This window comes from Cheilinus undulatus, linkage group 15, assembly GCF_018320785.1.
Source record: "Cheilinus undulatus linkage group 15, ASM1832078v1, whole genome shotgun sequence".
NCBI lineage: Eukaryota > Metazoa > Chordata > Actinopteri > Labriformes > Labridae > Cheilinus > Cheilinus undulatus.
In genome coordinates this window covers 36,610,894-36,637,601 of record NC_054879.1, presented here as the reverse complement: position 1 = coordinate 36,637,601, position 26,708 = coordinate 36,610,894, and the positions used below count along the sequence as shown (strand labels likewise).

Here is a 26,708-nt window from a genome sequence, read left to right as displayed (position 1 = left end):
ATCTGCACTATCAATCTAGCCATCCCTCTACCCATCTTAGTACCCACATAAAGTTAGGGCTCTACCTATGTAACCTCAATTCCTTCACTTAAAAAAGAAAAAAATTAATATAACTAAAGTTTGCCTTAAAATATTATTTTCTGGGTCATTTCAGAGGGGACTGGCTGCAGACTATAGCTACATCTTTGAGTCACTGTTCATCAGACACACCATCTTTTTCTGGACAGAGATCCAAGCTAAAACTTTCAAAATAAAATGGGATACAGATTTTGTTTAGGGTTAAGGTAAGGTAACGGTTAGGATACTAAAATTTAAAAACCTTACCTGCAAAACCTGAACAAAATGTTTAATAAAGCCAGGTAAACAGTCTGCTTACTGAAAACAAAGCTTGTCCTCCATTAAACATTAAAGCAGGCGTAGCTTATGTAGCTTAGTTAGCTGCATAAGCTTCAAAGCTAGCTAAAGCTAAGTTCGCAAAGTGTCTACATAACCTAGCTAAAGATAAAGTAGCTATATTCTCTATGTAGCTACTTTAGCTCTAGCTATGTTTGCTAAATCTCACATTGGTAAGGCTCACTTAGCTACATTGTTTAATAAAGCCAGGTAAACAGTCTGCTTACTGAAAAAAAGCTTGTCCTCCATGAAAACATTCTAGCAAGTATAGCTTACGTAGCTCAGTTAGCTGTGTAAGCTTCCAAGATAGCTAAAGCTAAGTTCACGAAGTGTCTACATAAGCTAGCTAAAGATAAAGTAGCTACGTTCTCTATGTAGCTACTTTAGCTCTAGCTATGTTTGCTAAAACTCACCTTGCTAAGGCTAACTTAGCAACATTGGCTTATGTAGTTATGTGAATTACGTAGCTAGCATAGCTATGTTAGCTTGAGCTGAAGCTAACAAAGCTAAAGCAAACCACTGGCCATGTAGCTACTCTTAAAACAGGTCTACACATAATTTAATCCCAGATAAGACCTCTGATCTTTCTACTTTTATCTATGAAATGTTGTATTGCCTGTAATGCTTGCAATGTGGTTATGTCATCAAATGTAAATACCAGACTTTGTTTATGAACAAAGTTGAATTTTAAAAAATCTAATAAGATATCAAATTTGCATTATGAGCTTAAATCCAATTGGATTTTTCCCCAAATCTTTCATCTCTTGTTTAATTAATCTAATATTGTGCTGTTTATAGAATGATTAATTGTTTCTACTTATTGAACAATATTAAGATGAGGAGCCTCAAAATAATCAAATATTTTTTATCCAGTATTTAACAAGTATATGCTATCAAAATATGATCAGACTTGTTCTGTAAATTTATATAAAAATATAGGGTATGTAGCATTTTTTTTTTTTCGGTCAGTGACTTTCCTGACTAGTAAATTTTGCCGAAGTATCCTTAAGCAACACTCTTGGATTCATTTGCCCTTTCCCCTTTGTCCTCTTTTTGAAATTTATTATTTAAAGTTTTAATCCTAAAATTCATTTTAAAAAGATGTGAATCAGGCAGATAGATGTGTATAATATTTTAAGAAACGTTTCATGGTACAAGAGCAATTTGGTTTGGTTTTAGTAGTCATTTGAATGAATGGTTTATGGATGCCACCCGCCGAAAACGAGAAGACAAGGTGGAAGAAGGCTCCTTTTTGACGTTTTCAGAATTGTTTTCGCAGTTCTGTCTTTTTGGTTGTATTGCCTTAATTAGAACAGCTGCTGAATAGAAGTCACCCTTCATATCAAACAAGCTTTCGACGTCGAACCGTCCACAGCGGTGAAATCAATGTATTCCGCTGAGTCAGTAAAAAGCACCGTGGAAAGTTCCGTGTGATTGAATGAATGAACCATTGTATTCCTGTCGATAATAAACGATTGTGCAACCTGACAACACGTAAATAAAACTAAATATACGACAAACCTTTGGAGTTAAAAGTCTGCTATCAAATAGCAATGGTTCACACAGGCCCGCACCAATAAAATAAATTATTTTACTGTAGTAAGAGGTTCGCCAAGTCAGATGAACGTCACAGTTTTACTACTGGAGAAGCCAGGCTGCTAAATCGAGCACAGACCAATCGCTCCCCCGCTATTCCACGGCCCAAATGAGGGTACCAAACTCCGGCATGTAGGCGTTTTCGTACTTGGACGGCTGTTTCACGATAACGGCTCTTACCTGAATATAGATGCGAAGCTACGTTCGCGTCTGTTAGTGTTGCGGCGGCGGCTGTCAACAGAAGGAAATTACGGTGACAGTTAAATAGCTCGCTAGCTAGTTGTTGCTAGCTGCTAATGTGGTGCTAACGGCTAACTCTCAGTGATGTTACTGAGACGTTAACACACTTTGTTAACGTATCCCTCTGATACCTGTGTGTGGAACAACACAGTAGGTGTTGCAACTTCTACAGTGGCTTGTTAAGTCGGGGGACACATGGCGGTGATATACAAGTTTTATGTAGTTGTTAATGTTGACAGTCGAGTGTAGCTTGCTACCTGACATTTACAGATACCTGTGTGTTACTGCTAGCCACGTAAACTGCTGCTGCTAGGTGTTGACGTAGCAGGAGAAGCTAACTTGCCTGTCTTGATAAGAAAGTCCCAGTGAGTGTGAATGAGAAGTGCCAAGTTATTGACAGTGTGTCTTATATACTTAATCATTTTGAAGACCGTATTCCACGGAGAATATGAACAATTGTGATTCAAAATGCGATAGCTGGACGTGAACGTGTGGCTCGTTGGTTTTCTGGTCCTGTTGGATTGAGCGGATGATGAAGCGAGTCATCTGGCTGATATCAGGAATAAACAGAAGAATGATGAAGCTGCTTTTCGCCCTCGCTTTGATCGCCTACATTGCCTGTAAGTAAAATAGTTTGTATCAACTGTCATTACGTCTGTGACTTTTTCTTCAACCACGTAATTTAATGTGTGAACTCGAGTAATATCTAACTGCTGGATTGCCAAGCCCAGGGAATGTACATTGCAGGACTGGTTGGGCATGTTTTAAGACCCCCATGTCATGTGTTTTATTCTACTGCTAGGTTAAACAAACGATGTAAGAGGAGGTTTACTTTGAAGGTCATCCCAGAGTTGAGTCTCAGCCCATGAAAAGACCGCATAAAATGAGATTCCCTATAAAATTTTCATTTAAAAATGAAATAGGCTATAGCTTCATGTGGTGCACTGCCAACTATATTTTTAGAGTTTACATCTATCTTGATTTCATTGTTTGTAAACTTTCCAAAGTACCCCACACTTGATATAAGGATACAATATTCTAAAGAGTTTCATCATACTCTTCTTTATTATGGATGCACAATATTGGATTTTTTTTTTTACCAGTATCTGATATGCTGATATTTACAGAATTAAATATGTATTTTAGACCTAAAACTTCAGTCTAATGAAGACACTTTGATGTATAAGAATAAACAAAGAAGCAAACTTGAGTACTTAAAACACACTTTGAAGTGTAAAGCTTGAGAATTACCAAAGAAAAGACCTGTAATATCATGGATGTGTTTTTTTGGCCTAAAGCTTTGCACACTTAGTAGTACAAATCGGCAAAAAATTTAGTAGATATATCATTATATTCACAACCAGAATATTGGTTTTAAATAGTCAGCAGAAATGTTGATATCTATCGATACTAATATTTGTTTTTTTAAACTAATTTCTGCCAATACTGATATCAATATGATAATATCATGCATCCTTACTCTGTATTTATAATTTTAACTCAAACTTCCCAGTTAAAAAAAAAAAGAAAAAAGTTAAAAGCTGCAAAAATCTATCACAAAGAAGTGGAGTTGAGCTCTCTAGTGAGGATCAATGGATTGAGACAGTGGAGGAAATCTTCATGGAAAAACATTATACAGGACAAAATACAGCAATATTACAACAGGAAAATAAAGGGACAGATGATTCAGGTGTTGATACTGAAGGGACAGATAGAACACTGGAGGTCTAACTCCCTACAGTGCCTCAAATGCTGCTTCTTTTCTTATTGTTACTTCACATAATTGAAAGCCTATGTGTTTATCTGAATGTTGTATGAATTTAAAATGCAGAATTATTCAATAAAAAATTAAGTTATGTAAAAAAAATCATCATTAATGTAGAGAAATAAAATCTTTGCTGACCTATTATTCTTAAAAGTGAGATTCAGCTGTAATGCTCCTTCCTGTCAACTATAAATTTACAGTGAATTGACCAAAATTCTATGCAGCTGCCTTTGACATTACGAAAATCATTTCAAGCAGCAATATATTTAAGCTGTGACATGTTTGGATAGTTGTTAATTTTCATCTAAAACTATGACTAAAAATGTTTGTGGCTACACTTTTTTTCCCATGAGAAAGACTAGACTAAGACAAGCCAAAAACAGATCTTTGATGACTGAAACTGACAAATACTAAGACTAAAAAACTAGACTAAAATGTCATTTAGTTTCCATCAAGCATTCCAGATCCATAACATTTCTCCTCTGTAGGTAAATCTGTTAGTAACAATGCGTCTGTATCTCTTATGCCTTTCACTTGTAGAAAGCAGGGATCCCATGTTTGGCAGGGTGCATAGAGCACACTATCATGATTTGGTACCAGATTTAGTCAAGAGAATAAATGCTGGGACTAAAAGTTACGCAAGGACATTTTATGGACTAAAACTGGACTAAAATGTTTTGGAGTTGTCGTTGACTAAAACTAGAACAACACTATAAAGGGTAGAAATGACTGAATTGTGACTAAATCTAAAAGGCATTGGATCTAAAGACTAAGACTGAGACTATAATATACAGAGATTTACAGTTGAAACCAGAAGTTTACATACACTATGTAAAAAGGCACATAAACTTTTTTTTCCTCACCGTCTAACATTAAATCAGATTAAACTTTTCCTGTTTTTGGTCAATTAGGATTACCAAAATTATTTCTATTTGCTAAATGCCAGAATAATGAGAAAATGATTTTTTTAAGACAATTTTTATTACTTTCTTCAAAGTCAGAAGTTTACATACACTAAGATTACTATGCCTTTAAACAATTTGTGAAAGCCCAGATGATGATGATGTCATGTCTTTGGAAGCCTCTGATAGGTTTATTGACAACATTTGAGTTCATTAGAGGCACACCTGTGGATGTATTTTAAGGCACACCTGAAACACACTGCTTCTTTGTGTAACATCATGGGAAAATCAAAAGAAATCAGCCAAGATATCAGGAAGAGAATTGTGGACTTGCACAAGTCTGGTTCATCCTTGGGTGCAATTTCCAGATGCCTGAAGGTGCCACGTTCATCTGTTCAAACAATTATACGCAAGTATAAACACCATGGGAATGTCCAGCCACCATACCGCTCAGGAAGGAGACGGGTTCTGTGTCCCAGAGATGAACAAGCTTTGGTCTGAAAAGTGCATCTCAACCCAAGAACAAAAGCAAAAGACCTTGTGAAGATGCTGGCTGAAGCTGGTAAGAGTGTGTCATTATCAACAGGCAAACGAGTCCTGTACCGACATAGGCTGAAAGGCCACTCTCCCAGGAAGAAGCCATTACTCCAAAAGAAACATAAAAAAGCCGGATTACAGTTTGCAAACGCACACAGGGACAAAGGCCTTAATTTTTGGAGACATGTTCTGTGGTCTGACGAAACTAAAATTGAACTTTTTGGCCATAATGACCATCGTTACATTTGGAGAAAAAAGGGGGAAGCTTGCAAGCCTGAGAACACCATCCCAACTGTGAAACATGGGGGTGGCAGCATCATGTTGTGGGGTTGTTTTGCTGCAGGAGGGACTGGTGCTCTTCACAAAATAGATATCATCAAGAGGAAAGAACATTATGTGGAAATACTGAAGCAACATCTCAAGACATCGGCCAGGAAGTTAAAGCTTGGGCGCAAATGGGTTTTCCAAATGGACAATGACCCTAAGCATACTGCCAAACTGGTTACAAAGTGGCTTAAGGATAACAAAGTCAATGTTTTGGAGTGGCCATCACAAAGCCCTGATCTCAATCCCATTGAAAATTTATGGGCAGAGCTGAAAAGGCATGTGCGAGCAAGGCAGCCTACAAACTTGGCTCAGTTACACCAGTTCTGCCAGGAGGAATGGGCCAAAATTCCTGCAAACTATTGTGAGAAGCTTGTGGAAGCATATCCAAAATGTTTGACCCAAGTCATACAGTTTAAAGGCAATGATACCAAATACTAATGAAATGTATGTAAACTTCTGACTCTTAAGAAAATAATAAAAAATTGTCTAAAAAATGATCTCTCTCATTATTCTGGCATTTAGCAAATAGAAATAATTTTGGTAATCCTAATTGACCAAAAACAGGAAAAGTTTAATCTGATTTAATGTTAGACGGTGAGAAAAAAAAGTTCATGTGCCTTTTTATATAGTGTATGTAAACTTCTGGTTTCAACTGTAGTTTGTTTTTCCCACTGAATGAATGAATGAACTTTGTAAAGTATATTTTTACAGAAATTTTCTCTTTCCAGACAACAAAAACATCCAGCGCAACCTCTGGTCTAGCCCTAGAGTAAATCCTTATGGTCGACTAGGTAGCATATTGCAACTACCATTAAAGAGTGCAGGAATAAGGAATGCAGCTGCAGAAAAATATTCAGTCAATGGCATAAGCAGCTTAATATAACACGAGACGTCACTCTTCAAACGGCACATTGGCTGTAGATTTGGTTTAGTGGACACCTCTCTCTCTCATGCATGGGTAGCAGTTATTCACAGATTGATAAAAACATAAAAATATACAAGTATACTTGGGTGGCTGTGGCCATACAAATATCACCTTTTGGTATAATGCATTAAGTAAAATGGTGCTAACTTATTAGATTAGTAATGTATTATGATGCAGTGATGCCCATTTGAGTTGTGTCTCAAGCATTTACATTTGAGTATTGTTGCACACATACCTTTGCTCATTACTCAGACAGTCAAACAATAACCTGTCTGAAATTTTGATGGGCTTGTAATAATGGAAATGTCAGTGGGTCTGCTATGCACAATAACCATGGTGTCTGCAAAACCCATGATGTTTTGGTTGTGCCTGTCAGGTGATATGACATCTGCACAATGGACTTTTGTAGGTTCATATATTAAGAAATGGTAGTAATTGAAGGTTTTGTGGCACAATAGGTATTTTGTAAGAATCTGAACAAATGAATTTGTTTATTGAGACATGCTTTGTAAGGTTGATCTGACATTTTAACTGACAATGCCACTGACAAGAGGGATTGATAAAATGTTTCAGGGCTATTGTCAGGACAAATGTAAGACCAAGTGAAGTAAAATCTGAGAAAGAGTCAGAGCATTGATTCATTCATGCTTTGCCAGTATCATACTTTTAAAAAGCTTGCAAATGAAATCAGTTTATCTTGCTTCATTGCTGTTTCAAAGACTTAATAAAATGTGCGTCGAACAGACCCAACCTTGAACTTACTTCTTTTAAAAATAGCCAGACTTTCAAGGACAAACCCAATGTAAAATATTCTGTTTACTTTGTGCACCTGATAAGAAAGATGGCTTACTGTTACAAAGCAATTATAGATTCAAACTTTGCTTTTATGATGCTGACAACATTTCTTTTTTTCCTTTCAGCTGTCTGGGGAACCTACACAAACATGAGGTATAGTTTTTCTTTTCATTGTTAAATTCTTACTTTTGCTTTTATTCAGCTCACAAGTCAAGGTCAATATGTTGTACAAGTATTTAAATTGTTAAATATTAAGGATGTGGGCATGCTGGTACAGTATACACTCAGCAATCACATCATTAGGTATACCTGTCCAACAGGTCATTAAAAATGTCCAATTACGTGCTTGGAACCATTACATTTAGGCACTTATGGTTGAAAAAACCTGCTGTTCAAGTTGAAGCTCAAGTTCAAACTGAGCATCACAATAAGGAGAAAAGTGATGCATTTGTCTTTGAATATGCCATGGTTGTTGGTGCCAGACAGACTGGTCAGATTATTTCAAAAACTACTGATCTATTGGAACTTTGATGCATAACCATCTCTAGGGTTTAAAAGGAATGGTCCATAAAAGAGAAAAAATGTCCAGTGAATGGTAGCTGTCTGGGCCAGAATGCCTTGGTGAAGGCAGAAGTCAGAAAAGACGAGGCATGACTACATGACAAAGCAACAATAACCCAGCCACTCATAGCCACTGACTACTGCAGAAGAGCACCTAGGAATGTACAATAGTCAAACCATAACGCAGCTGAGTGCAGCGGCAGGAGACCACACTGGAGCTACACCTTCTGTAAGAACAGACCATGCCATGTGACTGGCTGATTGGATTTTTGCGTTAATGAGCAATTGAACAGATACCAAATAAAGTAAGTGGTTAGTGTATGATAAGAGGAGGAAACAACAGTTTCATATTCATTCTCTTTTAAATGAAGAAGTATCAATGCACAAAACTCTCTTATCAGAATTCAAATCAGTCCTTGGGCAGGGAATTACTCACCTCACCCTGTCTGATTTAGTGGAAGGAGTGGGTGGTCTAATGAGGTTGTTTACTGAACACGATGACAGTGAATGTTCACAGCATGAGGCTGTTTGACATCATGTTGTTCAGTCTTACCTATTTAATTCACAATTCTGACAAGAGTGTGTGGTGCCTGAGAAAAGAAAGAATTCTTATGACATTCTCTATTTCCTCTCAATGCCAAATCAAAACCAAGTCTTAATTTGGTTCGATCCAATCTGATTCAGTTTGATTCAATTGCAAGTTAATTATGGGGTATTTTGTGTGTTTTTCAGTTTCATCGAAAGTTTTTTGGAGTCACATTTTTGTGTATTTTCATGTGAATTTGGGACATTTTTTGGATGTTTGGTGGAGTTCGGATATATTCAGGCATTTTTGTGTAAATTTGGGGACTGTGTTTTTAATTTTGGTGAATTTTATTTGAAATTTTCAGGAGAAATTTGCTTTGACTTTTTTTCTATATTGCTCAAGGAAGCTTGGGAAATGTGTTTTTCAATTTTTGGAATTCAATTAAGAATTGGAGGGGGGACCTTTTGAAATTCTGGAATGTTATGTAAATGTTAAGGAAATTGTTATGAAGTTTGGTGGAATTTTTCGATCATTTTATTTAAATCTTGGAGAATATACTTGTTTATTTTGGGGAATTTAAATTTACTTTTGGGGGAAATTTTTGACTTAATGATAAAGTTTCACTTAAACATTTGAAGAATCATTGAAGACATTTTGGGGACCTTTTCATGAGAACCTATAGAAATGTGTTGAAGAATTTTTCACAGAAATTTTATGAAGTTTCTTTGTAATTTTAGGGAATTTGTGTTGATATAAGAGATCTTTTTTTTGTCAAAATTAATTCCTGTTTAAAGTTGATATTTTACAAGCTTTTTAAGACAGTAAGTCCAGGCAAGACAAAATTATTAAAGATAGCTTAGGTTTGTTGAGCATTACATTTGTATCAAGAGCAAAGCATGGACAATGAACAGAATTCACAGAGCTGCGATTACACCAGTATTTCCAGCTGAGCTGCCCAACAGTTGGTGTTGGATAAAAAGCTTCTATTTTTTAAAATCTTCAAAGATTAGTCCTGGTGGGGTCAACTTTGGATCAGTGGAAAACCCTGATGTAGAAAACGTGGATTCTCACTCAGTGAAATCTGAACTTTAAAACCACCATGCACTGATTCAAAGGATGTGTTGAGTATTTTCCAAAATGTTGCCCAAAACTCACTTCATTTAAGTAATATAAAGACAAATGAGTCAGACCCCTCTAGAAATAGGAGGGATTACCATCCAGCTTTATTTGCAAGATATGTACAAAGTAAATGTTTAGTATGTCCCTTAGTGACACAATTGAAAAGCTTGTCTATGCTGTGAAATTTTACACATTTAATGAGCTGATTAATAGAAGGTAATAATGCAGTCAAATATGAATTAGTCAGCTTTTTAAGTTTTCTGGTCTTATTGTGCTGTTTTTGACAGAACTACACACCAGTGGCATGTCCTGCTTTACGTTCATGTGGTACCTTTTATGTAATTTTCATCATTATTGTAATCAGTTGTTGCAGTTTGACCGTTTTTTTTCTATCTTGTCAAAAATGTGAAAATCAATGTTATGTATAAGCCTAGAGGCATGTTTTCCTGTGAATAACATCTTCATCAGAGAGTTAAACTTCTCTATCCTATAGGTGAAGGGGGTGTGTCGTGCCCTGCTTTGTAACAGCAGTTGGCCAGTTGAGCTATTTTCATCGGCCTTTTGATGATAGTCACAATCCTCTCACCCTGATGTCCTTGTCTGTGTCTTCCTCTTGTCATAGATCGATACAAGAACATGGAGAGATGAAGATCGAGCAGAGAATTGACGAAGTGAGTGTGACTCAGAACTGTTCTTGACCTCTTTATATGTTGTCATTTACAGGTCCATCAAGCTCTGTTGCACACTGAGAAAGAGACACATTTTTAAACACAATGAGACTTTTCTTCTGTTTTCAATTAATTTTCCAGTTTGCCCAATTGATGCTTTAGCTTCTTTAGCCTAACCCACACAAATGCAAAAGAGTGAATATTTAGTGACTGTTGCATTGCAGTTAACAATCAAGTTCAGAGTCTTCTATTTATTTTACAAACATTTAACAAGCATATCATGCAACAGCTGACGAGAATCCTCAGCAGATTGGAGACGAAACATAAAACTATGAGCACAGTTTAAAAGAAGAGAACATAGACATTCCTTTTTTTCTTGATCTTATGCTCAGACATGCATGAGTTGAGTATGCCATCAAAGGCTTGATTTAGGGGGAGAATGGGGGTTGTAACACCTGAAAATGGATTTAAATCCATTATCTCTTTTTGATTTTGTAATACTGTTATTGTAAAATGCATGAAAAATACCATAATATGATATTCAGGCCTTATCGCTCAGGTCTAGATCCTTTTAATTATCTTTGTTAGATAATAGAAAGTTAACTGCTGTTATTTTGTGTGATAGTTACTGAGCAGTGATCATGGAAGTTATATTAATACAGGCAGCAAGCTTGTCTGCCTTGTCAGTTTTTATTTCAGCATCCTTAGTAGGGTTAAAAATAAATTATTATGCTGGAAAAGCTTGATGACTGATTGATTAATTGGTGTTTGGTTGTAGTTCAATTGAAGAAGGGTTTTTTATTGGTTGACAACAGGCCTAAAGGTTTTTTAGAAATGTTTTTTTCTATGTTAAGCTTTTTCAGTCATTCCGCAAACTATGAGTCAAAGTATTATCTGTTAAGGCTGATTACATGATTGGATAAAGTGACAGCTGCCCAGAGTCCAGAAACAAATGTGGGAAAAGTTGTTTTTCTTTGTTCCTGATGTCACTGAATGTCTGTATTGACACACAGATTACCCATACTTAAGGCATGTGTACACAGCAGATGGCTGTAGGCATGTAACAGGATTAAAACCCAGAGTTTTCTTTTTTTTTTTTTTTTAACGCCTTAACACTGGTGACTGTCGTGTCTGAAGGTATTATGTTTTCGGGTTGTCTGTCTGTCTGTCCATCCAGTTGTTGTGAAAATGATGTCTGTGGAAGGCCCCTGAGGGATGAATGTCTTTGAATTTGGCAAAAATGTCTGCTTGGAGATTTGATGAGATTTTGTGGCTGTAAAAGATCACTGTGGTCTAGAAAAAACTTGTAAAAAAGTTGTGTGAGTAACTTGTACAAAACTAATTGGATTAAGTTACGTTAACACCCTGAACACTGCTATTTAACCAATGACCTACTTAATATCCTTTGATAAAACTGATTCTATTTCTTCAGTAGATTCTTCTGTCTTTTTGACTGGTATCTATGTAACAAACTGACCTAAATATTAAGAATGTCAAAACATCACTCAATTTTTCAAATTATCCTCATGATATCAGTATGAGCAGTTGTTAGCTTAAAAAGTGAATTATCATATTAGCAGATATTGAAATTGCTTGCTGATATTTACAGCCTGTATCATGAAATCCTCCAACTTCAGCTGTGAATTTTGGCTTTATGAACAAACAAGTTAGTGGCGTTTAAGGCTGGACCAACAGACCTAAGTCGGCTAAAGTCTTTATCTTTATTTATCGTAATTTCTTACACTTTAAAGTGTGTTTTAAGAACAAAAATACTTTGAATTGTTCAACCACAAAATTTAAATTGTGTGTTTTAGGACTGAAATTTAGGTCCAAAATATACTTAAATAACCCTATCAATACCGGTGTCGGCTCAAATTAATTTGTAAATTTCATTATATTGAATATTGGCAAAAATCCAATATTGTGCATAACTAGAAATTAATGCCAACTTTACACCAGAGGACTTTGCTGAAACTCTTAAAAGACTCTAAAAAGACTGACATGTGAGACTCTCTCACATCTAAAGACAATTTGTTGGCAGTTTGCATACAACCAGACTTCAGACTTCCGACAATGTCAAACTTGTTTGATATTATTGTAACGCCAAGACTGAAGAAAGACTTCTTAAAAACAGCTAAAATTGAGTCTTTTGACTACCTCATACCTAACCACTGAGACAACAGGACAGAGCTGTGACTTTAGCAAGACTCCCATGTGTTCACTCCTTTTTCACGACTTTGAAATTCTGTCTGCGACTTTGAAATCAGAGGAAAAGTCGTTAGGTGTTAACCTGGCACGCCAGATGGATTTGTTTCACACATCAATCTAGTAAACCACTCAAAGAAAGCATTTGGGAAAGGGCAGAGGCTTTGAAAAAAACTCGAAGGGTGATTGGATGAACGTTCTTTCTGTCACAGCTTCACGGGCCAATCAGAGCAATAAAACATGTGATTAAGCCACTGCTGAGGTGCGCCCCTACTGAGGAGCAAACTCCATAGAGAGCTGCATAACGCGAACCATGGCGACTGTAGACGTGTCAGAACACGACTTTTGTCATTTTTGAAAAGAAAACAACTCAATGCTGTTCTTTGTTCTTCTTTTGACGAAGAAATGTCGTGAAGTTCTTTTAAAACTGGCGCTTTAGCAGCATCCACGGTAATGTCTTCCGCCATAATTGCACCGGCCTCTTGTTGCGCCCGAAAGTACTGCAGAGGAGTGAGGAGTCTGACGTGTTAGTATTGGATTTTCAGATAAAAGGAGAAATTATTTAAACACAAACTTGAAGTAGAACTGACATTTTTATCTGTGTTGTGCATGGTACTTAAAGGTGAATTTGTTTGATCTTTACATTACCTTCATACATTTTTATTATGAGCAGATTCATCAATAAACCATGGCTATGAATATGGCATGGACTTCAGTATACACGCTCATTACGTTACTGTAATAGTAACATGGTAAGACTTACTATAGGTTTAATTTAATATTCCAGAATGTTAAATGTCATCCACTTTTGCTCTGATCTCCCTGCAGGCTGTTGCTCCTCTCAGAGAGAAGATTCGTGATCTGGAACAAAGGTGAGCATCCTGTAATTTAATTGCTGAAAGGTGTACACAGATTAGTAAGAGGACAGTGTTGGGAAAAATGTCAGTAGATCTGACAACTATTATCCTTTCCCACGGCCTTATAAGCATATATATTTTTATAATTGAATACGACATCAGTGCTCAGTGAAAGGTTGATGGCCTATCTATTTGGATTAAGAATTTCCTCTCCAGTCACCAGATGTTTGAAAAGGGAAACCATAAAACATAACTGCATGATTAGAGGTCATAATCTTCGTGTTATGACTTCCATAGAGCAGGATATCCAGCTATAGTAAGATTACTAATGATATTTATAATTATCCCTGTCACCTTTAATGCTTTGAATGCAGATGAGGCAGATGAGGCAGCGATGTGAGCTCCATGTCCCTACAGCGTGATGCATTCTATGAACCTGCAATATGCCAAAGGATCAAAAGGCATTTGAATAAGAACATGTGGAGCATATCAATATTGTAATGCTAAAAACCCCAGAGTGGTGCTTTGATAGTCCATTCATTTGCCTTTAAAAAATGGATTTAGACTAAGCACATGGATTTTATTGTTTTGCTTTGAGGGCAGCCCCCTGAAAGCTTATAATTTTAATCACTGGGACAGTTGGCATTTTATCCGGCGAATATTTGCACTTTAATTTATTTTCCTACCAATAAGAGCAACAGCACAGTAAACTCTATACTAAAAACAGGTCTCAAAGAACACCTTCTGTGTTCCATCTCAAGGTTTTTGACAAGAGCCAAATTATTGATGGAAGGCTCAGGTGTCCAAAACAAACAACCCTGTAAAAAAAAAACAAACAAAAAAAAAAACCCCACAAAATTTAGCAGTTTGACAGATGAAAATTCAACATATCATTGATGCTCCTCTGTGGGCTTTAGCACTCATAAGACAGTTGACTGTATTTTAAGCTTTCTGACTGATAAAAATCTTCATCAGGCTAAATGATTTTGATAAAAACAACAATAATGTGACTTGGATCAGCTTACATTTCTTGAAGTTTTGGTGGTTCTTTCAGTGCGAATGCAAAAGCTATAATAACGCAGGGAAAATATGACACTGTGGGTGTTCATTTGGGGGATTTTTATGCCAGTATGGCAAATCTAGACTCTTGTGTACCTTTGCATTCCTTTCTACTGGATTTTTCATTATTTCCCAATGATTTTCATCACCTTTTCTCTTTCAGCTTTTCACAGAAATATCCACCTGTGAAATTCCTGTCAGAAAAGGATCGGAAGAGAATTTTGGTATGCAACAAACACCTCTCCCAACTCAGATCACATTCATTTCAACAGTTAAACCAGGATCAGATACTAAATTGGACCATTTAAGCAGTAATTTGTCAAATTGAACTCTTGCAAATCCTTAAAGACTAAAACTCCAACCTGTGCTCTAATCCTGACTAATCTCTACATTAAACCTAAACACCAGAATTTGATGGGTTTAATTTGCACAAGTGCCATGCATTTGAAGTGCTGCATAAAATTGTCATCAGAGCAAGTGATGTGTGGAGTCTAACTAAGAACCACAAGGTCTGTTATTTCAAATAACTAGTTGTACAATATAAACATTCTCAACTGGTGTTATGCATGTTGATTATATTGAGATTGTACTCATCAAGGTACAAGTACAATCTTAAAAACGTGTGTCTGTCTGAAGATCAGGGCTATAAATAAACGAAGTTGGCCAAAAAAACATCATAACTAGAAAATGAATACGAAAAACCTAACAAAATCGCTGAAGATGTGGACCTTCAAGTCAAGCAATTTACAATCACTTTGCAGCAAAAGTTATTTTGTACATGATGTGTTTGTCTGCTGATTAAGTTTACAGCTTATAGATATTATTTCTGAGTGAATTAAAATATTATCTACAAACCATTAAAAATAAGCTGAGATGTTATAAACTTAAAAACTCCAGCTTGTTTGATGTTTCTTTATTCAAATGCCATACCAGAGCTGCTTTTTTCTCACATCAAAATGCAAGTAAATGTTTTTTTTTACATATATGATTAATCATGATTAATCACAGCGCATTTAAGTGATTAACTTGGTGAATTTTTTTAATCAGTTAACAGCACTAGAAGTAAATACACATTTTGAAGTGGCTTTTCTATTGAACAAAGTCCTCAATTCGAAACAAGAAACAGCAGAGAAGGGTAGCACTGGTTGTACCCATCATATTGCATGATTGTTTTGGTTGAGAGCCCCCTGGTGGTGGAATTGTACATACTTTCCATTTGACTAAATTTAGACATTTCAAGGCAGAAATCTTACAAATTGTACCTTTAACAGAAAAATGTATTTTTGAAAAATGTAATTTCAGAGCTGTGTTTGAGGTTAGAATTAGGGGAAATTTGTCCAATTTTTCACCAGTGAATTTGGTATCATCAGCATAAGCAGAAGGAATGATAATCTGACTGTTTCTTGGAAGAGTCTCCTTCTTTCTTTCTTTCTTTCTTTCAACAGTAAGATGTTCAGTATTTGAAATTACATTGCTGTGAAGTACTTGGATGGTTCTGAAAGGAGCTATTCAAGTGAAGTTTTATTGCCAACACAATAACTCTTCTGTAAACAGAACATATTTAGATAATATCATTTAAAATGCAAGTATTTCTTCACTGATGGTGTCAAATGTGTATTCTTTTATTAGATAACTGGTGGAGCTGGTTTTGTAGGTTCCCACCTGACTGACAAACTGATGATGGACGGTCATGAGGTGACTGTGGTGGACAACTTCTTCACAGGAAGAAAAAGGAATGTGGAGCACTGGATCGGCCACGAAAACTTTGAGCTCATTAATCACGATGTGGTGGAGCCTCTCTACATTGAGGGTGAGTCAGAGCAGGAGATGATGGATTGCTTTTTATTTTCACAGGATGGCCATTTCTATGACAGCATATATAAAAGGGTTTAATTGGTAGAAGGACCAGTGAGAGCGCTAATTATGTTTTTAATAGTTAGACTTTAAGTGTAAAAATAAAAGGGTACAACAAACAACGTTAAAGGTATTAAAATGAGGTCTTTCAGTAAAAAAGAACCTGTTTTAATAACGAGTGCTTTCACTGAAAAAGCAACTAGTTGTGTGCTCAGTGCTATGCATGATTATTCTCAGGCCAAAGCGAACGCCAAGAATCTGCATATTTACCTCGAGACAGTAATCCTCAATGCTTTCATCTTCATTCATTTTAATTATTTTCTTGCAATGACATTGGAAGAAATAATTACCATTGTGTTTGCTCAGCTAAGAAAATAACCATCCTTCACCCTGGCTGTGATGAGCAAAGCCTTTAGTGTTTTGATTGCTCTTTGAAAAGCAGACTCAGCCTCTGAAAAATGTTTGCCAAAGGGAGTCATAAAAAATCATTTAGAAATCACCCTGCACCAGTACCTAATTAATGCAATATAAGGATTATGGCTTGTTTTCTTCATAAATCCTGATACTGTATATAGCTCAAATAAAGCATTTGTTATAAACAGCGCCGAGATTAGCAGCACAAAATATTTAACAAGAACAGGGCAAGGTCAGCTCAGAAAAATGCCTCCATACACCTCTATAAGGTTATGAAAACATCATTGATCATCATTGGATAAACAATTAGGAAATCACAGTTCACACTTTACAGTTCTGCAGTTGGTTTGAAACTGCTCACAGCTAACAGAATATTGTTTTATTGATGTCTGTACAACTGGTTACTTCAACAGACATAAGACTATGATTAACCCAAACAACAACTGCTAGTGCTGAAAATTGATTCTACAAGTGTAAAATAGACGTTTTTACATCAGAATTGAACCAGTTTGCAGCATGGTTTTGACGTTAATAGCTCATTTCTTGAGTTTTATAAGCTGTGGAGGTGTTTTGTAAATCACTCAGTTTTTATTCTATTAAGGCTTAGGGTTATTGATATTTGATCAACATGAAGAGCAATGTGGACTGACAGGTTGTGTACTGCATCTCTTGCCAGGGTAGGGCCTTTTTGACTGAACCTGGAGTGATCAAAAGTTCAGTGGGGATAGTATTTCTGATATGGTGACTGTCAAGGACACCAATGGGTGACAGCAGTGATGCTTTCTTCAAAAAGTAAAAGAAAAAATACTCCCCAAGTCCCCTCCTGTCCACTTTCACTTAATCTTGATGAAAAATGTCACAGGGTGAAAGAAAGGTAAGAGGACAGGAACAGAGAACTGCTGTGATAAGGGAATCAGACTGCTCCAACACCAGGCAGATCTTGTAGATATAACAGATGTCACGTAGGTTAACTGTGAAAAAACAACAATTTACTATTGATGGACTACAAAAAGTGTTACTGTTAGCATACTTAGAGTGTTCATTGTGTTAATTTGTGTAACAAATGAAACATGAAAACCTCAGTGATAAATATGAGCTCAATAATTTTTTTTTTATAAATGTCTCGATGAAAAGGCAGCTTTTAGCCTCTAATGGTCTCGACTTCAAGAAGAGCTGAAAGGCTTAATAGATCTTAATTTAAATGTACTTAATAGTCAGAATAGTATTATTTAAGCATTTGTTTTTTGTTACTCTATTTATGTTTAATTCTCTACCTATCCATTCTATAATTTCCTTTTGATTATAAGATGTTCATTATTCAAATCTACACTAGTCCTACCTGACTTTCAGCTTTTTGTTGAAATAAGAAGCACTGAAAGTGCAAATAAAAACATTATTTATTCTTTATTTAACTTATATAATTATGATGTGAAATGGAATAACATTACATTACATTACAGCTACACACTTTCTTTGACATTAATTTACTTATTTTTCATAGCCAACAATGCACATTTATGAACATGGGCATGTAAATTGGCCAGATTCTAGCCATGGGCTAATTTACATCCGTAGTCCATGGCAAGTTAATGGTATACATATCAGTGTCAAGCGGCAACCTCCAGTCCTGAAAAAGGAAGCCAATGCGGAAGTGCAAATATAGTGAGTGTCCACTTGAGGCTGGCTGCAGGAACACCGGAAGTCCCATCTGAACACCTGATAAAAAGCCGGTTTTTACACTAGAAATAAACTGGTTCACAGTGTGGTTCAAAAAAACCACATGTGGCTCATTAGCTAATGTCTTTATGTGCTCCCACTGTATGGGGGGTAAATTTTTTTTGTACCAATTTTGTACAATGGTTTAAATTATATTTAGGAAAAACCTCACTGTGCACTGATTAATGCATATCATTTGATTGACAGATAGCTCGACAGGCAGAAGCTACATTTCTGTAAACCAGAATGCTAGCTAGTTAGCTGACAATGAGTCCAGCTTCGTGGGCGGGCCATTGGGTTGATCCAAAGTTCGGTTGAGACCACGATTTCAATATGGAAGCAGCTACGGATTGGCTTCCAAAGCAGTTTGAGTCCGCCTATTGTAAGCAGACGGCTGACATCACACAGGCTTTGTCCACTTCTTTCTACAGTCTATGATCAGTGTACATCAGGCATGTACATAATGAAAGATGAAAGTTATACACATAAAACCAGACATTACTTAGTGACCAAACAACATACACTTAACCTGTGTGCATGGGCCCTGCTACAATGGTCAGTAGGTGTCAGCTCCAAGGATTGGCTGTGGAACACCAGCCTGAAGTTTCCCTTTCGCACAGGTCCTATCCAGATCTGTCAAACTTGGTATGCCAATTCTTGGAGCACTTGGACCACTGTAGAAGGGCCCGTGATCACAGGTGCTGACAATCAGGAGCCAATAAGGCACCAGATTCTTAGCACCTGGGGGTACCAGAAGCTCAAAACAAGAGGCAGTAGCAACAGCAAAATAAGCTGTTTGGCATTGGCAGAGAAGATTTGGCTAATTTTTCATTAGTGCAACCCACATACTCAGTTCTACTGTTCATCCCACAAATGCATGTTCTTTACAAACGTGGCACTGTTTACAAAGAAAATAAACAGGCTTTACAACGGTGTAAGATTTATTGCCAAGAAAAATTTTTACAACAACGAAATAATCCACCAAACACAAATTTCCTCACTTTTTGTGCTTTATTTAAATGTAGATCAGATGCAAAACTTTAGACCTTAAAACACAATTTAAGGGTTAACAGAGAAACAATCTTAAGTCCTTAAAACACATCCTGAAACTTAAGGAATGAGGACTTCAGCGTAGGCTGGCCACTCACAGGATTTTAAGCCTGATTTTCCTCCCCTGACAATCGTGGGGGCGTATCCTGAGTGGAGCCTTTTTGCAAATGATTTTTGTCTGAATAATCCTTGTGTGCGGTGCAAACACAGTTGTTTTACTGTTCCAAATTGCATTGTAGCCTCCCAGATCCTGAATCGTAAATATGTGATATTTATAATTCTAGGTTGTAGTACCCACGGCAACCAATGAGAGCAGGCAGATGGGGTAGCGTCACCAGCAGGATCATACCTACTTTCACCGCTTACAGCCATGAACACAACTGTACCTTCATTCAGCCAGGATTTCATCCTGAGTTTTTCCCTTGTTGTGTGATATGCTGCACACATAATGTATGTCAGTACAGCCTATTGTGGAGGGCCAGCAAGGAGGTATGGACAGAAAGGGGTTTACTGTAGAACACATTACAAACTGTGGAAAAAAGCTCAAGATACTCCTGATAATGTAAAAATTGACTTTGAGGTTATAAGGTTGAAATGTAATGGACATGATACTAGTTATACTAGTTGTGAGGGCCTTGCCTTTTGAGGGAGTACTCAGATTAGAAAGCAAATTACAGGGTGATGCAAAGTTCACCTCTATAATTGAATGAAACTTGAGTGGTCAAAACCTGTAGAAGGCTGTCAGATTCATAGAAATGAATGCATTTTCCAGTTAGAAACTCTGAACAGTCTATTGTTTAGATACTATCACCTTGCAGTAAAGGTGGGTGTGTATGATTGCATCTGGGCACATGAGATTCTCTTAACACCAAGAGACACTGCATCTAAAATGCCATGAGTTTATTTCTGTTTGCGATGGATGCATATGGTATATAGAAAGCTTAAAGCATTCCTTTTGTTGTTTGTTTTCTTTAATTATACCGGCCGTCATGAGCACCTCCTAGACCTTTTCCAAATGTTGTTTGAACATGAAGCGATTGAAGCGTGTTTTCATGAAAATGCAAAAGCAAATGTTTGAACAAGAGATAAGGCTGAGGATTAAGGCCTTAGATAGCACTGACCAACTGCAGAAGGCACACTAAATATTAGGGATGCACCGAAATGAAAATTCTTGGCCGAAACCGGAAACTGAAAATGAGGAAACCAGGGCCGAAACCCGTAACACCGAAAGAAAAATTTTTGTGCCAATTATTAGTACCATTGCATTTATGGCTATGACTGTGTACTAACCTCACTAAAATCAATTGCAATTGCAAAAATCAATATTAATGATTCAAAGAATAAATCAATTACAAAATTATGTAAATATTTATTAAGCACTTCATTCCAACAATACACAATATAAAGTAAAATAAAATACAAAATAAAACGTTTAACTTGACCCCACTCATGTCTACATTAAATCAGTGGTTCTCAACCTTTTATCAATCATGTACCCCCTGTGAAGTATTTTTCATCCAAGTACCCCCTAAACAGCACAAAGCTTTTTGGCCAAAAAGAAAGACATTAAAGAGTGCTGTGACAGCCGTCTGATTTATCAAACTTTGTAACTGATAAACACTTTCAAATTACAAATATTAGATTTTTTTTCATACATTTTAAATGTTAAAAATGCATGACTGAAGTTATGGCACATCTTCTCATCTCTAAATGTGGGAATTCAAATTAATGTAGCTGTTGAAAACAGTGACTGGAAAGGCTTTAAACCCAGAAGTGTGCAAAACTCTGCTCATGAAATAAAAACATAGAGCTACAAAGAACTAAAAACCTGTAAATAATAAACAAATATAAAAAGACTTCTCTCTTCTCAAACTGAAATCATGAACTTAGTTATAGATCAGCATTTCTTCACAAAAAATAAATCATAAACCTTTTTATAAATGGAGAGATTGTGAATACAGTGATTTACAGGCATGTGCCAGTGTGGGTCAAACCATTTTGCCATGGGGGAGACTCAGGGGGTTTTAGGGTGATTAAATTTAAGAGCCTACAAAATATTAACTCCAGTTTATAAACTTAAGGTCCTTACACTTTATACGCAGTTTTTTCATGCACATTATTTACACAAAATATTTACATTCAGAACCTGTAGCGAGTCAAAGCTTCCACACCTGCAACATTATTTTGCAGCGCGACATTGCTGCAGACATTTAAGTAGCGCATTTGCGCTCATATGGGTATGTCGGGCTACCTGTTACCTGTCTCCCTTTCTACCAGGCCAAAAAAGAGGCAAAAACACAAGAACTGATACAGACAGACATGAGGAGATATCAAACATCAGGTGGTGTTGGAGAGGAGGACATTTTTGTTCCTCTGTCTGCCTTAAAAATCGGCACCACCACCATGTGCCCTCGTCGCAGCGAAACTCACACAGCTGGAGCTGTTTGTAAACTAACAGGACTGTAGTGAAATATTTACCAACACAGTCTCCTCTGACCTCAGACAAACAACTTATAAATGCTCCGGATCAACCAGCTAAATGACTCCTCTGGACAGTGTGGACAGGTGAGCCAGTCTGTGCGCTGTGGAGAGAGTTAACTCCTCTCACTGCGAGCCTCAGCTGTGCACTCTTATTGATCATATTTGACATAGAATGAATGAAAAGTCAGTCCCTCCTCTTACAAACTTGGCTGGCACAGTGAATGAAACCGTGAAACAAAATGGCACTGACGTCCTGGCTGTGCGTAAAAGTGCCACGTTACGCACGGAGTGAAGGACAAAGAGGGACAAACCTCCTTTTATCTTCTGCTTCAGTGAATATCACTGTTTATCAGAGGACAGAGAAAACACACCGCAGACTTTCACAGCACGAATGTGATTTTGGAATGTACGTAATATACTCGCAAAATCGTGTCGCTCCTGACGTGCAAAGACAGGCACTATTTTTCTTAAATAGCCAGCATGTATTTTAAAATCTCGCGTACCTTCACATACACGTACCCCTATTTGAGAACCACTGATCCAAGCGTGTGCTGGCCGCGGTTTTTGCTTGCGTCATCACGTCGTGTTTCGGCGTTGTTGTTTCGGTGATAAAAGTCTTTCGGCCGAAAACGGAAAACGCACTTTGGGCCATTTTTGGCCAAAAATTTTCGGTGGCCGAATTTTTGGTGCACCCCTACTAAATATCCATTTTGGTAGAAAGGTAGTCCAAATATGCATTGGTGCACTTGAGATGCCTGCCTTGCCTTGAATTAACTCAAAGGCTTCACTCCAGTTTATGCTAAGATGGCCTTGGATTGCATCATTTGAATATAATGATTCATTGACTGTCCAAAATAATGGACAGATTTGATACAGTAGATAGGAATCATCCACACCTGCCTGATTTACATGAAACTGGGTTGCTGATGTTATGAAACAGTTTGTTTTCCACATTCTGGCGTGCCAGCAGAGTACAACTCACAGAGAGCTGCTGGAGCAACAGCAACATCATTAAAGCGTAAATATGCAGGCAAGGAGTTACACAAGCAACAGAACACAAGCTGTGAAAATTCATTTCTCAGCTGAACTCAAATGCATAATATAACTCTTATCACTGTTTGTTTGTTGTACTAATGTAATTTTCTTCGCTGCAGTATCATAAATCGTCGCAGCTTTGAGGGTCTGTGATGTTATTGTGTTAATGTTAAAACAGGGAGATTGGTTTTTGCTTTTTAAGAAAAATTAAGATGTCCTGCCAACTCAGTGGAAATTGCTTGGCAACTGCGTGATGTCCCTGGCCTGTCCTCAAGGATATATCATTGCATTTTGTCGATAAAAGAAAATAGAAATGAAAAGCAAAATAAATAAATCACTGAAAAAGTAAATTAACCGAGGTCATTGGAAGACTGTCCTGCATGAAAATCTTCTTTGACGTCATCATCTACTGTTGCAAGAAAAAGTATGTGAACGCTTTGGGATTTCTTGGATTTCTGCATTAATTGGTCATAAAATGTGTTCTGATCTTCATCTAAGTCACAACAATAGAGAAACACAGTCTGCTTAAACTAATACCACACAAAAAAATGATACGTTTTCATGTTTTCATTAAACAAAACATGTAAACATTCACAGTGCAGGGTGGAAAAAGTATGTGAACCCCTAGGCTAATGACTTCTCCAAGAGCTAATTGGAGCCAGGAGTCAGCCAACCTGAAGTCCAATCAATGTGATGAGATTGGATGTGCTGGTTAAAGCTGCCCTGCCCTATAAAAAACACACACCAGTTTTGAGTTTCTTGTTCTTAAGAAGCATTGCCTGATGTGAACCATGCCTGGCACAGAAGAGCTCTCAGAAGACATATGGTCAAGAATTGTTGACTCGCATGAAGCTGGAAAGGGTTACCAAAGTATCTCTAAAAGCCTTGATGTTCATGTGTCCACAGTAAGACAGACTGTCTACAAATGGAGAAAGTTCAGCACTGTTGCTACTCTCCCTAGGCATGGTTGTCCTGTAAAGATGACTGCAAGAGCACAGCACAGAATGCTCAATGAGGTGAAGAAGAATCCTAGAGTGTCAGCTAAAGACTTACAGAAATCTCTGGCACATACTAACATTTGTGTTGACCAATCTACAATAAATAAAACATTAAACAAGAGTGGAGTTCTTGGGAGGACACCACGGAGGAAGCCACTGCTGTCCAAAAAACACATTGCTGCACGTTTGAAGTTTGAAAAAGAGCACCTGGATGTTCCACAGCATTACTGGCAAAATATTCTGTGGGCAGATGAAACCAAAATTGAGTTGTTCGGAAGGAACACACAATGCTATGTGTGGAGAGAAAAAGGCACAGCACACCAACATCAAAACATCCTCCCAACTGTGAAATATGGTGGAGGGGCCATCATGGTTTGGGGCTGCTTTGCTGCCTCAGGGCCTGGAGGGATTGCTGTCATTGACGGAAAAATGAATTTTGCAGGAAAACTTAAGACCATCTGTCCGCCAACTGAAGCCCAACAGAGGATGGGTGATGCAACAGGACAACGACCCAAAGCATAGAAGTAAATCAACAACAGAATGGCTTCAACAGAAGAAAATACACCTCCTAGAGTGGCCCAGTCAGAGTCCTGACCTCAACCCGATTGAGATGCTGAGGCATGACCTCAAGAGAGCGATTCACACCAGACATGCGAATAATATTGCTGAAGTGAAACAGTTTTGTAAAGAGGAATGGTCCAAAATTCCTCCTGACCATTGTGCAGATCTGATCTGCAACTACAGAAAACGTTTGGTTGAGGATATTGCTGCCAACCCGTTATTAAATCCAAAGGTTCACATATTTTTTCCACCCTGCAATGTGAATTTTTACATGTTTTGTTTAATAAAAACATGAAAACATATCATTTTTTTTGTGCAGTATTAGTTTAAGCAGACTGTTTGTTTATTGTTGTGACTTAGATGAAGATCAGAACACATTTTATGACCAATTAATGCAGACATCCAATAGGTCGTTTCCATCAAGCGGTTCGGCGCAGTTCGGTGCGGTACGGCGTGCATTTTTTTTGCGTTTCCATAGAGCAAAAGTTGGAAAGGGTCCCAAAAAACCGACCCGTACCGTCCCACTTTTCAGCACCCTTCTGTAGGGGTGCAAATCTTACTTGACCATACCAAAAAGGTGGAGCTACACATACAACAATAGGGGCTGCACTGACATTACGTCAGCGCGTGGCTCAGCTGCTTGCCTCCGGGCTTCAAACACGGAAGTCTGCGCTGTGAGAAGCAGGCAAAAACGGGAGAAAAATGGACTAATATCTGCCTAAATGGGAAATATTTGGACTCAACGGAGATCCAAACTGTTTCCTAGTCTATTGATATTGATATTTGGCCACAAATGAAGTTTCGTGACGTTTTTCCGGACCTGAAGTACACAAAGCAGAGCCCAAAGGCTCACATCAGCCTGATCCATCGATGGATGAGAAACTAAATTAATGCTTAAGTTGTGAATACAAAGCCTTAGAACAGTTCATTCTTATCTGTAACTAGTTATTAATCCAGGTCTTACGTTAGGTAACCTGTGAAATCATCGCTCTGTGGTTGTTGAACAGGCTCGTAAAACTTCAGGCTGCAGACTATTTTAAAACGAGATCAGCGCACCCAGGATTTCTGATTTAATCTAGCTTGATTTTAACACCAGCTGAACTTTTAGTTTATTTTTAATGTGGTGTATTCTCACAGTACAGCTCTAAACGTTCATATTTTGTCATATAAATTGTTCTAGACTAGATATATTCACATATTAACGCAGCGTTACGACTCAAACCAGACCTCCCTCAGACCTCTGTACACATATTCCATCAGCTGAGAATCTTTACTGACAGCGGTTAACATCATTAAGACGTAGTTATTTAAAAAAAAAAAACACTCTCAGCTGAAATAAAGCTGTTTACTGCCTATTCCCAACTGATTTCTGTCACTCATCCTTTCTATAACTCTGCAGCTCGAACAGCAGACTCGTGCTGTCTGTGACTTCACATGCATGCTTTTACAGCCCCGCCCACCCAAGTGAGAGCACGGATGTCTGTGGAAACGCAAACTATTTTGGGGTTTAGCATACCAAACCATACCAAATCGAACTGAATGAAACTGTACCCCCGATGGAAACATGGCTCAAGAAATCACAAAGGGTACACATACTTTTTCTTGCAACTGTATGTGCTACAAAAGGAAACGATGTGTAACTGAAAAGAAAAATGTTGGGAGAACAAGTAATAGAAATGAAAATGTTTTCTTCACGTTTCAAAAAGGTCATGCCTTCCATAGGTTGGGACATTTTGCTTGAAGAGAACTGAAATGACTTTAGTGGGCCAGATAATGGAGGGATGACGAAGACTGTGAGATAATGGGCCTTTGATGATTGAGGGAGAAAAACTTGCTGAAGACAGAGATGTCCCTTGGACACTGTTGCAGAGAAAAAACACAACTTCTTTCATCATAGCCTAAGCTAAATGCACAAGCTTTAAAATTCTGTTCTGATTTGTCTGATACAGAATTCACATTCATTCAGTAACTTAAAAGCTGCAGGTGAGCTTGACAGGTTTTCTTTGACGATCAGGGTGTACAAGGACAAAAGTCCTCATTTCAATGCTCTTAGCTAATCAAGTTGGGATTTTTTTATTCATCCCTCAGTAATTCATCTCAATTTTTCACCTTTTGATTGCAATT

At 37.4% G+C, this 26,708-nt stretch overlaps 1 protein-coding gene across 1 annotated transcript in view; it reads left to right on the top strand.

Annotated features, from left to right (window-relative positions):
* The first annotated feature begins 2,075 nt into the window (after positions 1–2,075).
* Positions 2,076–26,708, top strand: part of uxs1 (UDP-glucuronate decarboxylase 1) — a 67,792-nt gene continuing 43,159 nt past the window's right edge. Inside the window, exons 1-6 of the mRNA XM_041807488.1 lie at positions 2,076–2,849; positions 7,606–7,633; positions 10,309–10,357; positions 13,388–13,431; positions 14,639–14,699; positions 16,105–16,285. Of these exons, the coding sequence (XP_041663422.1) occupies positions 2,759–2,849; positions 7,606–7,633; positions 10,309–10,357; positions 13,388–13,431; positions 14,639–14,699; positions 16,105–16,285 (454 nt within the window). The 5' untranslated portion in view covers positions 2,076–2,758. The remainder of the gene's footprint in view (positions 2,850–7,605; positions 7,634–10,308; positions 10,358–13,387; positions 13,432–14,638; positions 14,700–16,104; positions 16,286–26,708) is intronic.